The 15,235-nt window shown below is 39.6% G+C and overlaps 1 protein-coding gene across 4 annotated transcripts in view; it reads right to left on the reverse strand.

Annotated features, from left to right (window-relative positions):
• SH3KBP1 (SH3 domain containing kinase binding protein 1) overlaps positions 1–15,235 on the reverse strand; it is a 355,548-nt gene that overhangs the window by 167,935 nt on the left and 172,378 nt on the right. For all 4 annotated transcript variants that reach the window (XM_079765733.1, XM_079765735.1, XM_079765736.1 and 1 more), the window contains one exon: positions 10,414–10,517. In XM_079765733.1, the coding sequence (XP_079621859.1) occupies positions 10,414–10,517 (104 nt within the window). The remainder of the gene's footprint in view (positions 1–10,413; positions 10,518–15,235) is intronic.

The following is a 15,235-nucleotide window of genomic DNA, read 5'->3' on the forward strand; positions in this document are numbered from 1 at the left end:
CACCAGGCCTCTATCCTATCTAATAAAAGAGTAATATGCAGATTGACCATCACTCCAACACACAATATAGCTGCCCCCATGTGGTCAAAGATCTTGCCCCCATGTGAACACAAGATGGCCACCACAAGATGGCCAGCAGGGGAGGGCAGTTGGGAGGCACCAGGCCTGCAAGGGAGGGCAGTTGAGAGGGACCAGGCCTGCAAGGGAGGGCAGTTGGAGGCGATCAACCCTGCAGGGGAGGGCAGTTAGGGGTGACCAGGCCAGCAGAGGAGGGAAGTTGGGGGCAAACAGGCTGGGAGGGGAGCAGTTAGACATCAATCAGGCTGGCATGGGAGTGGTTAGGGGGTGATCAGGCTGGCAGGCAGAAGCGGTTAGGGGCAATCAGGAAGGCAGGCAGGCGAGCAGTTGGGAGCCAGCAGTCCTAGATTGTGAGAGGGATCCCAGATTGGAGAGGGTGCAGGCTGGGCTGAGGGACACCCCCCCACACACACACACCCCCGTGCACGAATTTCATGCACCGGGCCTCTAGTTAAAACAACAAAAGAATATTAGGTGAAAAGCCCAGTTCACATACTATCCCGAAACTTAGCAGTTATATGACTATTAAAATTTCCTACCAAACTGAACCCTGGTTTTCCTATCTGTATAATAAGGACAATTAATACACTTGATCAGTGTTAGAGATGGATGTACTACGATTCTACACTAGGGTCTGGGGACACAGAACTGTACAGGACATGTCATTTTCTTTCCCTCAAGAAGTTGATGTTCTATCAAGGTATAAAGGGCACATGGTTTAAAGAGGGGAGAGAATACATGTGACCAAAAACTAACAATGCAAGATAAATAGATGAGAAAATTCCATGACCCGGCACAAATTAAACTTGTTCCCCAAAACCAAGGTCACTGAGATCTGGGATGCTAAAGGAAGGCCTTGAAAAAAAAGGAAATCAAAATTAAGTTTGGCCTCTTAAGAGTATCAAAGACAGATGCAAGTAGGGGTCGGGTGTGAGACATTCAGGAAAGGGGGAAGCTGGTAGAGCCTATGAAATACAGACAGTCAGAATGGTGTTTAGAGCATTTGTTAGGGAATTTATGGAATATAGACTTGCAGAGTGATGATTATAGCTGCATGATCACAGAATCTTCTGGAAAGAATCCATACAACAGCATCCATGCACAACAGTCCCAATGACTATGCAATACCAAATCATGGCATTTAATAGCATTTTAGTTTAAATCATTCTATGTTTCTATGCCAAGTCAACTGATATACATTATTCTTTCAAGGAGCTTTTTATAAGATTAGGATGGTTAGGAAGATTCACCATGAGCCTGAATATAAAGAGTCACAGGATTTGTAACATGTGGTCCTTTGTGCTTGTCCTGAATAAGGAAACATAAAATGACCTTTCTCCTGTAATCCTTGGGGAAAACCAAGGGCATGGACCACAAATGAGCAGTTTCTGGCATAACCCCCGATAGCACAGGGCAGCTGGGACAATTCGATTTGATTCAGTTTGACGGTATCTAAAATGTTCCTATTCCCAATAATAAGCAGCTCCAGCCTGAGATCCCTGAAGGAAGTGCTCCTGATGTGTGGAATTGGTGGGCTGCCTGCTGGGAAAACAAGGGTGTCTTCACCTCACCATAGCTCCAGATGCCTATGTCACTGTCAGCACAGTCTGAGAGGAGTGGCCAACAGGGAAATAGCACAGATCTATCATTAGCCACACAGTGTGTAGAGGGGCAGACAATAAAAACACTGCTCATCCCTTGGTGGGTACACTTCCCATTACAGGCGCCATAGGCAGGGGGGTCTGGTCCCAGTACAAATGAGAGCTGTTCAATACTTTTTCTTCCTATAGCTTGCTGCTTTGGTTGTGAAATTTAGACTGGAGATATGATAAAAATGGTCCTCACCCTCACACTATCCCTCTTCAATGATATTCCAGTTCAACTTCCCATATAAAAAATGAGGACACTGAAGCCCACAGTGATTATATTCATTCATTCATTCATTCATTCATTCATACATTCTTTCATTCATTCAAAGAGTAAAGCATAATACCTTGCAATATGGAATAAATAAAGGAATACATGAATGAATTAAGAGAAGAGAAATCACTGGGGGAAACCTCCATGGGGCCTACGAAGACCTAATTACTTCACAAGAGGATTTTTCCTTCCTGTGAGGAGCAAAAGGGACCTGACTATATTGGCCATTGGTCTTAATTAGGTACTGCCAACCCTAGGTCTGTATATCCCATCCAATTTCACTAATATTTAATGAGCAGCTATCCTATACTACTCGAGGACCTCAGGATAGATTGATTGAGAAGCTTCTGCAACAAAGAAATTAGCATACAGAGCCCTTGCTTAGAAAAAAAGCTTGCTCATGTTTATGCTTCTATATTTAAAAGAGAGAAAGAAATGTGTCCCTTTGTAATAAAGTAGAAATCACGGATGTTACTAAGGGCTTATAATTTCTGACCCAAGGAAAATGATGAAAGGGGGTAGATACCCACGTTCTCCATATCCATGTTCTCCTCCACCAACACACACTTTAGCATTACTAAAATTTACCTCAAAATGTATTCAGACTTGGTAGGTTGCATGCTTCTAGGAATTTATCCATTTATTCTAGGTTGTCCAATTTGTTGGTGTATAATTGTTCATAGTAGTCTCCTAAGACCCTTTGTATTTCTGTGGTATCAGTTCTAACCTCTCCTCTTTCATTTCTGATTTTGAGTCCTCTTTTTTTCTTGGTGAGTTTATCTAAAGATCTGTCTATATTATTTATCTTTTTTAAAAAAACAGCTCTTGGTTTCATTGATCTTTTCTATTGTGATTTTGTTTTTTGTTTTTTTAGTCTCTGGTTTCACTTATTTCTGCTCTGATCTTTGTTATTTCCTTCCTTCCATTAACTTTGGGCTGAGTTTGTTTTTCTTTTCTAGTTCCTTGAGGGTATTATGATAAGTGAAATATGTCAGAAAAAGACAAATACTATATGATCTCATTTATATGTAGAATCTAAGAAAAAAAATCTCCTAAACTCATAGATAGTGAACAGATTGGTCATTGGTCAAGGGTAGTTGAAATGAATGAAGATGATCACAAGATACAAACTTCCAGTTTGATAAATTCTGGGGTTGTAATGGTGATAATAGTCAACAATACTGCAGTGTATATTTTAAAGTTGCTAAGAGAGTAGACCTTAAAAGTTCTCATCACAAGAAAAAATTGTAACTATGTGTGGTTATGGATGTTAACTGAATTCATTGTGGTAATCATTTCACAATATATACATGTATGAAATCATTATGTTGAACACCTGAAACTAATACAATATTATACATCAATTATCTCAATAGAAATTTATTCAGAAATAATTAAATGAGAATTTCAATAATGGCCATTTACCTTACCTATGAGAACGAAAAGTAGTTTGAAAATTTAAAAATACTAGAGAAATATTAAGATAGATATTTAAAGCTTTTTAAATTGAGGTATAATTCATATAAATGAACAGATCTTAACAGTACAAGTTGATCAGTTTTCATACATCCATGAAACCCATACCTCTATTAACATACAGAGCATTTCTATCACTCCAGAAAATTCCCTTGTGTCCCATTCCAGGCAATCCACTTCTAAGCAACCACTAATCTGGTTTCTATGACCCATGATTGATTTTGCCTTTTCTAGAACTCATGTATATGTGCCAAGACATAGTTTACATTTGGAATATTGCCGGGGGAAAAAATCAAACTGTTTCTAGGAAACATATTTTTCTATTAGTGGAATTAGTAATATATATATATATATATATATATATATATATATATATATATATATATATATTTTTTTTTTTAAGGGAACCACTTCCTAAAGGCATAAACACCTACATTATTTTCCATTTTAGCTGCTTTAACTAACTATCCTTGTTGATTTAGGCACATGGAAAGCTGGTTGTGACAAATATCAAGTATTATCTAGCTCCTAAATGACTGTGTAGTTCATTGTCTGATTACTTCTTTCTGGTAGGACCAAAACATTCTATACACACAGAATGCTTATTTTTCTTCCTTCCCCTCATTCTTCTGAGAATAAGCCTATTCCGCATGAGAGGAGCCCCTTGAAGGAGAAATGTGTGGAGTAATTAAAAGGGAAATGATTTAAGAAAACATATACAACTTCTGTTTAAGACTTTAGCAAACTTTGCCTAATGAGATAGAGCAACATCCATGATTTTCCTCAGAGTGGAAAGGGTTTCTAGTAGGGCTTTTACAGACATCCTTCAGCAGTGCTTGAAAGTCCTGTCCTTCAAAACTACTGCAGACTAGTCTACAGGTCCCCAAATTATTAAATGATCTATGCTAAGACCTTACTATCATTCCAACTTGAAAATATAAGCAAATAGGAAATTAAGCCAGCAAGATAACCATTCTGATGAATCAAGATACTGAAGTTTTGTCCTGTCACAATTCCCAGGTGAGAAAACTATCTATGGGATGTGATGATCTTAGAAAACCATACCGAAGGTATTTCTTTAAAAGTTCAGTGTGGGCAACACTATAACGTTTATGTCAACCAAATTTGACTGCATCTGCCAGCTCCTACTTCCTATGCTCCACACCTACCCCGAAGGTTCATAGGTCATACCCAACTTCAGAGCAAGGCTGCACTATCCTCCTGTCCATCCTATAGACTAGCCCAGCACCTTATGTAATGCAGCCTGTGCTTGCTGAATTCATCCAAGTACTTCTCACCTTCCACATGCCCTATTGAAATATCACCTATTCTAGCAAGCATCTTCTTCACCCTCATTGAGAACCTTTGTTCTTAAATCCCTCCCTCATTTAGCATTGCCATCATTTACCACTCTAATAACATCTTGAGTTACTAATTACATTTTTAACTGTGTATATCTTACCCTCCCTGACTTGATTAGCTCCACTGGCAACCCTCATCCTTTGGTGCTTCCCAAAGTCATCTCATGAACATAACAAAAGACACCTTGATCACTCTCTAGGCTTAGGAAATTCCAAGGATTTTAGGAGCTCTGTGCCAGACAACTAGGCAAAAACCAAATATATATTTCTGATTATAAGTCACAATATAATAACTACCCATCCAAACTGACAAAGGCTATCTGATGAGTTAAAGTTTTGAAGGATTTCAACAGCCTATTTAGCTCTAGATAAAAGAACCAAATCTGCTGCTATGAGTACAAGAAGGAAAATGTGTTAAGTTAGTTGTAAGTGCAAGTTACTTCTTTGTAAACTACAAGGCCAGGTTAGGCTTCAAGTCTGAAACTGAAGCCACTGGTCTCCAGCCAGCCTGACTAGGGACCACTGAGAAATACCTCAAAAGCTAATGACAGCCCTAACCAGTTTGGCTCAGTGGAAAGAGCATCGGCCTGTGGACTCAAGGGTCCCAGGTTCGATTCCGGTCAAGGGCATGTACCTTGGTTGCAGGCACATACCCAGTAGGGAGTGTGCAGGAGGCAGCTGATTGATGTTTCTCTCTCATCAATGTTTCTAACTCTCTATCCCTCTCCCTTCCTCTCTGTTAAAAAAAAATCAATTATATATATATATATATATATATATATATATATATATATATATATATATATTATTTTTTTAAAAAAAAAAAAAAAACTAACGACAAAGAGCAAATAAAAGCAAGAATCTCTGAAAATCCCTTAGGTCACGACTAAGACAGACTGGTTGAGACCAAGCTCATACAACACAAAAGGAAAAGTGGCTCATTTCCCAAGCTTTAGATGACACAGACAGGAAAAGAAAGAGGCTTCAATGACCTTTTCCAAAAAAAAAAAAAAAAGGCCAACAAGCCAGTTTTGAAATTCCAGAGGCTCTCAAATGCTATTTCTCCAGGTAACCTTTTCCATATGCCACCTCTGTTCTTATAATCTGAACTTTGCCTGATTTATCAGTCTTTTCCACTCTGGACAAAATGACACAAATGTATATTTACAACGATCTCTTTAAAAATATCTACCTAGAAATTCAGCCTGCTATTTTTCCTTTTGAATTGGCAACCCAGTTCATTTAGGTTCACAATGATGGATCTAATGATGAGAGGAGAATCACTACTCTCTAGCCAGGAAGCAGAAGCATGGTGAGGGCTTTCTTGAGCAATTTCCCCTTGCCAACTCCACTTAGCCCTGGACTGCCATACACTCTATTCCTTCTCTAAGCCACATTACAGAGGCCTGTAGTTGACTCCTGCCCAATGAGGGTCAGGGCTGTGTCTACCCAAACGTGCTTAAGCACACTGCTCTTATTGCTAGCCCACAATTCGGTTACATAGCTAAAAAATATATGAGTGAGGAGAAAGGGTTAGTGGTGTGAAGGGATAATGGTAATGACTTAAAGGTTAAAAACACTGCTAAATTAGGTGTGGGCAAGACAACAGAGAGATTAGGGGTGGCAGACTGTAGGACTTTAGGTTTACATACTCCAGTTGCTTCATAGCATGTGCATTTGGGTATGTATCGCTTTTCAATACAGTAGAATCATTCTATTAATGAATCAATAAAAATACAACATATAATATGTATATATACATACACAATACAATATATTTTTATTGACCAATAGATTGATTGATTCTATAGTATTGCAAAGCTATTGCTATTGTCTTACCTCAATCAGTCCCTGATATTGTAGGTCTTTATTTTGTTTTTAGTTTTCAGCAGAATTAGAAAATAGCTATCCATTAGCATTTATACAGCATCCTTTATAAGAGAAAGGGGCAGATTTTATATTATACAGTGATTATGGCCCCAAATCAACAATATTACAAGTAAATTGGAACAACCGGGAAATTAATTTTTGATGATATAATTTTTAAAATATGGATTAAAAGGCCAACCTTTATGTTTTGTTTTACACAAATAGCATAGGCTACTTAGTTATTTTTCTTTTTTTCCTACTTGAAGAAAGCCCAGAATGAAGCCTAGCATTGAACTGACAGTGAGTGGAAAAAAGATGGATTGTGGGTGCTGGTGAAGTTCTGTCATCTAGGTGAGGAGAGTAATAGCCCTGTGATCACTCTTCTTTAGCCATTCATGCTTGCTTTACCCTACAGCCAACAGGTAGGTGAGTGTGAGTAATACCTCCCAGAAATGTATTAATAATAATTTTCTTTATCTTGTTAAACATTATTACAACATTTTCCCCGTCAGTGTGGCTCAGTGGTTGAGCATTGACCTATGAACCAGGAGGTCATGGTTTGATTCCCAGTCAGGACACATGCCTGGGTTGCAGGCTCAATCCCCAGTAGGGGGTGTGCAGGAAGTAGCCAGCAATGATTCTCTCTCATCATTGATGTTTCTATCTCTCTTTCCCTCTCCCTTCCCCTCTGTGAGCAATAAAAATATATATTTTTAAAAAAAACATTATTACAACATTAAAGGAAAAACGGACAGAACCATTTTCCATTCTTGTTCCCTTTCAGTCTCTGGTCATGTGCATGGAGCTATATTTTACATGACTATATCCTTGTATATGCAATTTTGTGTTCTAATCTGTTCATTTACTTTGCAAAAATAATTTCATATTTCCATTTATTAATTTACTTTATTCATCAATTCTTTATTAAGGTATGTATTAGGTTTTAGGCACTATTCCAGGAACTGCGAAAGTAAAGATAGATAAAATAGTTTTGTGAATTGTTATATTATCCCTGTTGTTGAAGAGCTAGCAAGTTAGCAGAATATACCAGGTAATTACAATGCACAGTATTGTCATCAATACAGATTTAAAGGCCTCTGTGTTTGCCATCTTAATGGCTTCACAATCTTTTAGCGGGATAATATAACAATTCACATAACTATTCACTTTCTTGATTATTTTTCATTATCACGTGTACTGCTGCAATGAACATATTTCACTTTTCTTTCTGTTAACCATTTTCTGTGGATAAATTCCTTAGAGTAAGATTACTGGGTCAATGTGTATTAATTCAGATTTTTATAGCTCTTGACATACCTTGCTAAACAGCTTCATAAATATATACAAAGTCACTACTTCTAAGCATTGCCAATGTCTTACCACTAAATATTTTAAATATTTTTTTAGAATTTTCAAAAGCAGGGACCCATTATTGTGTTCATTTGTATTTATTTAATTAATAGCAGGGTGGAACATTTTCTCATCGTTAGGATTTTTATGTCACCATGGGGGATTTGTGTTTATGGAAGATTTATCTACCATTTATCACTGTTACAGCAGCTTCCTAATATATTTTCAGATGGTACAAATAACATTTCATCCTAATTTATTGCAAAATTTTCCATTTGTTTTTCTCTTTGTTTAGCTAAATTCACTTCAAATCATACCAAAATTTTAACTCTTTTTTTTTTTTAAATTAGTCACACTGTTGTTGGTTTGTTCCCTCTGGAATTTCTTCCATGGCTTCAGTCTTAAGAAATCTGTCCTTCTACCATTGGCATAAATAGTCTACTCTGTTGCCCATTTTTCACTCATTCAACTTTCAACAAATCTCCTATGTGTCCTTCTTGGCACCATGGATAAAAAAATTATGAATGAATGACAATTTATTATTATCCAAAACTTGGAAATAGGCAAAGGGGTTACTGCATGTCTTCCAAGTGGCACACAGGGAACCCTATTAACTAATTATCCAGGGATACATATCTTGTTTGACATACTATGTACTATGCATGAGGTTAGTTTACAACTGTTAGTGGGGATGTTAACTGGTAGAAAAGTGAAAGCAATGCAAATGATTCTTTTCACATGGCAATGAAAATAGATTTTGACCAGCAGAGGTGTAAGTGATTTATCCCCTAAGAAAGATGACCTCAGAGGTTACAGCTTTAACTGTAGGACACTACGTAGTTTTGCATCTAACTTAGCAATCTTAATCAAGAATTTTCTCTTTCAGTGATTATAAATACTTTGCTCTTTCACAATTCTCTTTGAGTCAGCCTTACCATCTTACAGATCCCCTCATTAGTGAGTTAAATAAAGCTTTGACACATGCTCACCTTATGTTTGTATGTGAGTCAGGAAATCTGGCTGCTAGCATCAGCCCTACCCACATCATAGTTCATTTAATATCCTCCTTGACTTCTAGCTTCCTTTTTTGTAAATCGTGGGTTTCTGTAAAGTCCAATGGTATTCAGGAAACCAAAGCAATCAGAAAACTGTATTTCTATATACAGATAACATGCATTGAATCAGAATGAATGATCAGGTTCTAAGTCCAAAGCCCAGGCCCTCCCAGGGAGTCTGAGAAGCCTGTGCCACTGTCTGATGGGCCACTTCACCAGCAAGGCTGTCTCTGAGTAGCCAGGACCAAACAGGAACAAGGGATAGTGGTGCAGTGGGAAGAACAAAGTCTCCAGCCAAGTGGACCTGGCTTCAACCCTCAGCCCTGCCTCTTCTAGAGTTTCTTGAGCTTCATTCTTCATTTGCAAAAGAAAATGGGCCCAAAGGGTGTTGCTCAGTGGTTGAACCTTTGAACCAGGAGGTCAACCTTTGAACCAGGAGGTCACGGTTCCATTCCCGGTCAGAGAACATGCCCGGGTTGCGGACTTGATCCCCAATGTGGGGCGTGCAGGAAGCAGCCAATCAAGGACTCTCTCATCATTGATGTTTCTATCTCTCTATCCCTCTCCATTCCTCTCTGAAATAAAAAATATATTTTTTTAAAAAAGGAAGTGCTTGTGATAAGCCAACAGGGCAGTGTGTAGCCCTAGCCGGTTTGGCTCAGTGGATAGAGCATCAGCCTGCAGACTGAAGGGTCCCGGGTTCAATTCCTGGTCAGGGCACATGCCCAGGTTGTGGGCTCAATCCCTAGCAGGGGGCGTGCAGGAGGCAGCCAATCAATGATTCTCTCTCATCATTGATGTTTCTATCTCTCTCTCCCTCTCCCTTCCTCTCTGAAAGCAATAAAAAATATATATTAAAAAAAGAACCACGTCACACATGGCACATACTAGGTCTTCCATGAATATCACTTATTTTCCTTCCCTCTTAATGCACAGTGTCCCCCACACTGAATACTGAATCCATCTTCTAGACATCTCTAGATCAAGAGCACTCTGGACATCCAGAGGCTATGAGCAATTGAAGCAGAGGAGAAAAGCTGTGGCATTGGGTTGGAATTTCAGAGGTGCCTAGCACTAGCATGCTGTGTTAGAAAGATAATGGTTTTAAATGGCCCCACATCTGGCCCCAGCAGGATTGGTAGCATCCATCTCTGAGAAACCTTTTCCTCTGAGAAGAAACTCAACTAGATTATGTCTAAGGTCCCTTTGAGCTTTAACATCCACCATGGAAAGGCCAACCAGCCATGAGTTGGTTCTGACAACCCGTTCAAAGCTACCAACACCTGCCTGCCTGGCACACTTACCTCTCCTACCACCTCTATGATGTCACCAACTTTCAGCTCCAGCTCATCATCATTCTGGGGCAGGTAGCTGAACGCCACCTGGCACCGGCGCCTCCGACGCTCGCCTAAATGGGAAAAGCAAAATATTTAGATACAGCACTTGTCTCAAAATTAGATTTTAAGGAGAGGCTTCCTAGGCATGCAGGCAAATTAAGCTGACTTGTCTCAAATATGCTCTCTGGGACATGGCTAGAGGCACGGCAGCCCTGTTCTCTCAGAGAGAGGCAGTAGAAAGCAGAGCAATGCTTCTCGGTCTTTTAAAAGCTGCTGGGTCAGAAAGGCATGGATATGAGAAACCAATCCGTTGGTGCAAAAGGAAAAACCCCACCCCGAAGCGCTGGAGCACAGTGTTGCCTTAAACGGTTTTCCATGGATGGGGCTTTGTATTTGCTGCTGTTGATTTTTAATGAAAGCTGATGTGATGTAGTAGAATAAAAAGAATGGTCTGCTTCTAATGCTAGCAAGGCAGAGGAAATTTTTCCCCAATGTGCAAAGGAAAAGATAAACTAGCCTGGCCTTTTTCTCACTAATCATCACCCTTTCAACATGCTGGAACTCAGGCCTGATAAGCAGAGGCTAATTAGATTTCAGGCTGCTCTTGGTGCCATTTCAAACGCCCCCAGGGGTTCAACAAATCTACTTCTGTCCTCTTCCCTCTGTTCCCAGGGGATCCATTAACAAGATCCCTGGATGCTTACATAGAACCAAACTGCAGGCAAATCAAGATAAAAGCCAGGACCACACTTGACCAGAAGACACTCAAGGTTATAGCATCTCACTCACCCAATGTGGCCCCACTGGGAGGCCCTCCCTGATTTAGAGCTGGTTCAAGTACAGACACAACTATCCACACCACAGATATGCATTGTGGGGAGAAAAAAACATGCATGTGGTATGTGTGATGGGTAGGGGAGCGGGGAAGACAGAGAGACAGACAGCAGCGGGGGCCTGAGCTGGGCACAGGTGACTAGGAGAGAGGAACTGAGACCAGCATTGCTCAGAATTTTGTCGCTTAAAGCTGACCACCTCACATCATTCCTTCCTGCCACCACATGGCCTAGAAAACCAAAGGGGATCATCAACTTCAAGGAAACATTTAGAAATACATTATTTTTGGACACTGTCTACAGGAATTCTTTTTCTTTTCTAATCTTTTCCCTGAGAAAGCAAATCCCTATAGGGGTGATCATAGGCCACATTAAGGGCCCCCACGCAGAACATCATACAAAAGGGAAGGTCTTTGCTACATCTGATATGCTCACTGATCAATTATGTTTCAAAAGCCACTGGCCTAGTTTTTTTTCTGTTCCATTTTTCTCTGCCTGAACCTCACTAAGGAAGAACAGAGTTGAACAGAGGGGAGAGGGCAGAAGTTCAGAATCAATATCTTGTCTAATCACATCTTTGGCAACTACAAGAATATACTCCTCCCCTTTGCACAAGATTGCAAGCTGTCTGATCTTGATGAGAACAAACGCTGATTTGTCCAGGCCAATTCCCAGGTGCTAACAGCATTGTCAGCAGGCAGAGTAGGCTCTCCCATGGACAGAGGACCCACCCCAACTGGCTTTTCCCAGGCAACAAGTCAAAAAGTGCGGTACCCCAGTGCAAAGAACTCCACCACTATTCCATGGTTTCCAACACAACAGATGACCAATCAAGCACTATGCATCATAAAGGATACAGAGTTCTCATTCTAGCTAAGAAAGTCTAGATGACAAAGTGATCCTGGCACCCATAATCTGGGCCTGGTGACTCTTGTACTCCCCTTAAGATGAATTTCTACTATACATATTTAAGAGCTTTATTTGCTAGATATTATGTTAAAAGCAAATTCTGCAGATAAAAATCTGAATACAAGAAAACCCAAACATGACAAATGTCTGGAACCCAACACTCATAACCACAGAAGTCACCAAATTCCTGACTGAACTGACTTAAAATAATATCTAAAGACCTACTGTTTGCTGAACTCACAAAACTTACAGTTGTATGCAAGTTCAATATTCACAAAAACTTCTGTAAAAAGTAGCATCTAACCCAATGGCAAAAGAGAGAGTGATATATTCTTCAAGAAAAGACTAAGCTAGCAGATTCCGCACCTGGAACAGAATAATCCGATTTCTCCAGAACCAAATCTTTGCATCAGACTTCTATAAAGCTTTGTTTGGTATTAGGAAGAATGATACATTTACTCTGCCAGACCAGTCAATATTTCTGAAAAAGCCTCCAAGAAGGCTATTCAATTAGTGGCATAAAGTTTTATGAGGCACACTGCCAACATACAGGATTAAGAAAAGTGATCCCTGCCCTGACTGGTGTGGCTCAATGTTGGCCCATATACTGAATGGTTGTGGGTTCGATTCCCGGTCAAGGACATGTATCTGGGTCACAGTTTAGATCCCCAGCTCTGGTCAGGGCAACCAATTGATGTGTCTCTCTCACATCGTTTCTCTCTCTCTCTCTCTCTCTCTCTCTCTCTCTCTCTCTCTCTCTCTCTCCCTCCCTCCCTCCCTCCCTCCCTCCCTCCCTCCTCTCTTCCTCCCTCCCTTCTTTCCAATCTCTCTAAAATAATCAATGGAAAAAATATCCTGGGATGATGATTTAAAAAAAAAGAAAAGTGAGTTTTTACAGGAGGCATCCAGAGGTTGCTGTGGTAAAGGCCACCTAATCAGACCCCAAGCAGAAACAGCTACTCCCTCTGGCACTGGGATAGCTTCCATCTTCTCTAAAGCACTTCTGATACCCATCACTCTTATCACATCCTGCCAAATACATAAGTTCAAAAGAAAAAGAAAGGAGCCTGAATGAGCAATCATTTTTGCAAAAGTGGAATTGGGGCTCGGTGACTTACCCGAGGTTACCAAGCTAGTAAGTGGCAGTATGTCATTGGCCTGAGTTCAGAGCTCTCCCTTCAATGCTGGATAAACCAATTCAGCTCCAATCTTGTCCCAAATTCTCTATGATCTGCACTTAACTGCTTTCTGCAACACTATATAACATAGCCTTAGGTCTTCCCAGGGCTTTCTCCTCACAGATAATTGTCAAACTCCTGGACTGCTGCTCTTCCAGGCCTCAACTTCTACACATCAGTTTCAATCTTGTTTTCCAGTTCTACCCAACCTAAAGCCCACTTCAGGGGCGCTGCTGATGTGGAGACACTGCATTTCAGTTGCTTCCATCTATCTTAAATTTAAGGAAGCTCTTGATGTCATTTTCCATTTTTTCATCTCTTGGCATTTCATTGATGTTTATTAGCCAGTCTTGACTTTCCTCAAAGAAGTAGGTAGACAACATATATAGGGTGTCCCCCAACCATGTATAGACACTTTTAACAGCTGATAACTCCACTTAATTTTCACTCCTTTTCAGGTTTAACTGATTTGAAATAATGGGTGAATCCAAACTAAGCTTTGAACAAAGAAAATGTATCCTAAAGTGCCACTAGACGTGTTTTTTTTTTTATGGGGATATGTACAAGATAAAGTTTATAGTACACAAATAGTGCACAAAATGATTCTTGATGTTTGTGATTCCATTGCTTCATGTTGTCAGCGGTGCTTGGACCAGAATGGTCATCAGTTTGAAAATAGGCATTGAAAAAAATTATTCATTTCTATAGATTCTTTTAAATTTTGAAAATGAACTGTATATTAATAAATACTGACTTTATAATCATTTGGTGTGTATACATTGGTTGGGACAACCTGTATATCTGAATAAGAAACTATGTATATTTGATTTTAAATTTAGTCCTCTTAAAAGATAGAAAAGACTTGTTTTAAGGAGGCAAAGCTATATGTATGCAACTGTTCAGGGCAGCACTGTTTCTAACAGCAAATGTATACATGCACAGAGATCTACACAGGAAACATCCTGAATATCCACTAGGAGGGAAAGGCTACATAAATCATGTGGAAAATGAAACAGCTATTAAATAGAGCAAGCAGCTCTATGTGTACTAACATGTAAAAGATGTCCATAATACATTAAGTTCAAAGACCAAGTCACATAATATGTACAATATAAGCCCAACATTGTAAACACACACACACATCCTTACTCTATAACCTCCACCATGGACTCCTATTTACTACTGATCACCCACAACCTAGTATAGAGTATGCATTCAACAAATATTTATAAAAGAATAAGTGGATTCACTCAACATTCAACTAATATGTGACGGCCTGATATCATTAAGTGAATGAGAGCAAGGGTATGTATGCCCAAACATACTTGTATTAGCACAGAAAATGGTATGGAAGAGTACATTCCAATGTAACAGTGGTATTTTTGGAAAAAGGGTTGGGAGGGTGTAAAGAGAGACTCATTTAAATGTTTCTGCACAAAAATTTGTCTTTACAAAGGGCGTGTAACACACAATTTTTAAAACATTACAGTCACCCATTAAAATAATTATTTTCTTTTATGAAACATCCTTCTGATCACATTTTTATGACATTAATAGTAAAGTTAGTCTTATGTTCCAAGTAAATAAATACCAATAGAATCAGGCAGAAAAGTAGTTGTCACAAGCTAAATGACAAGGGGGCTCTGAACTGACTGTGGATGGTCCATAAAGACAGTGGGAAGTGTGAGCCCAGAAAAAGCTCCACACCTGTAGCCCACACTAATTATTCTGATGAGACACTGTTAAAGAACCCCAAGGAGCCCCACAATATTCTCCCAGTTACCAACCCAGGATCATTTTCCCTGGATTGAGTCCTCAGACCACACAGCCCAGGTAGCCATGCCCCTCCTGGCAGTGGAGGGGCCCTGT

Source organism: Cnephaeus nilssonii, assembly GCF_951640355.1.
Source record: "Cnephaeus nilssonii genome assembly, chromosome: X".
NCBI lineage: Eukaryota > Metazoa > Chordata > Mammalia > Chiroptera > Vespertilionidae > Cnephaeus > Cnephaeus nilssonii.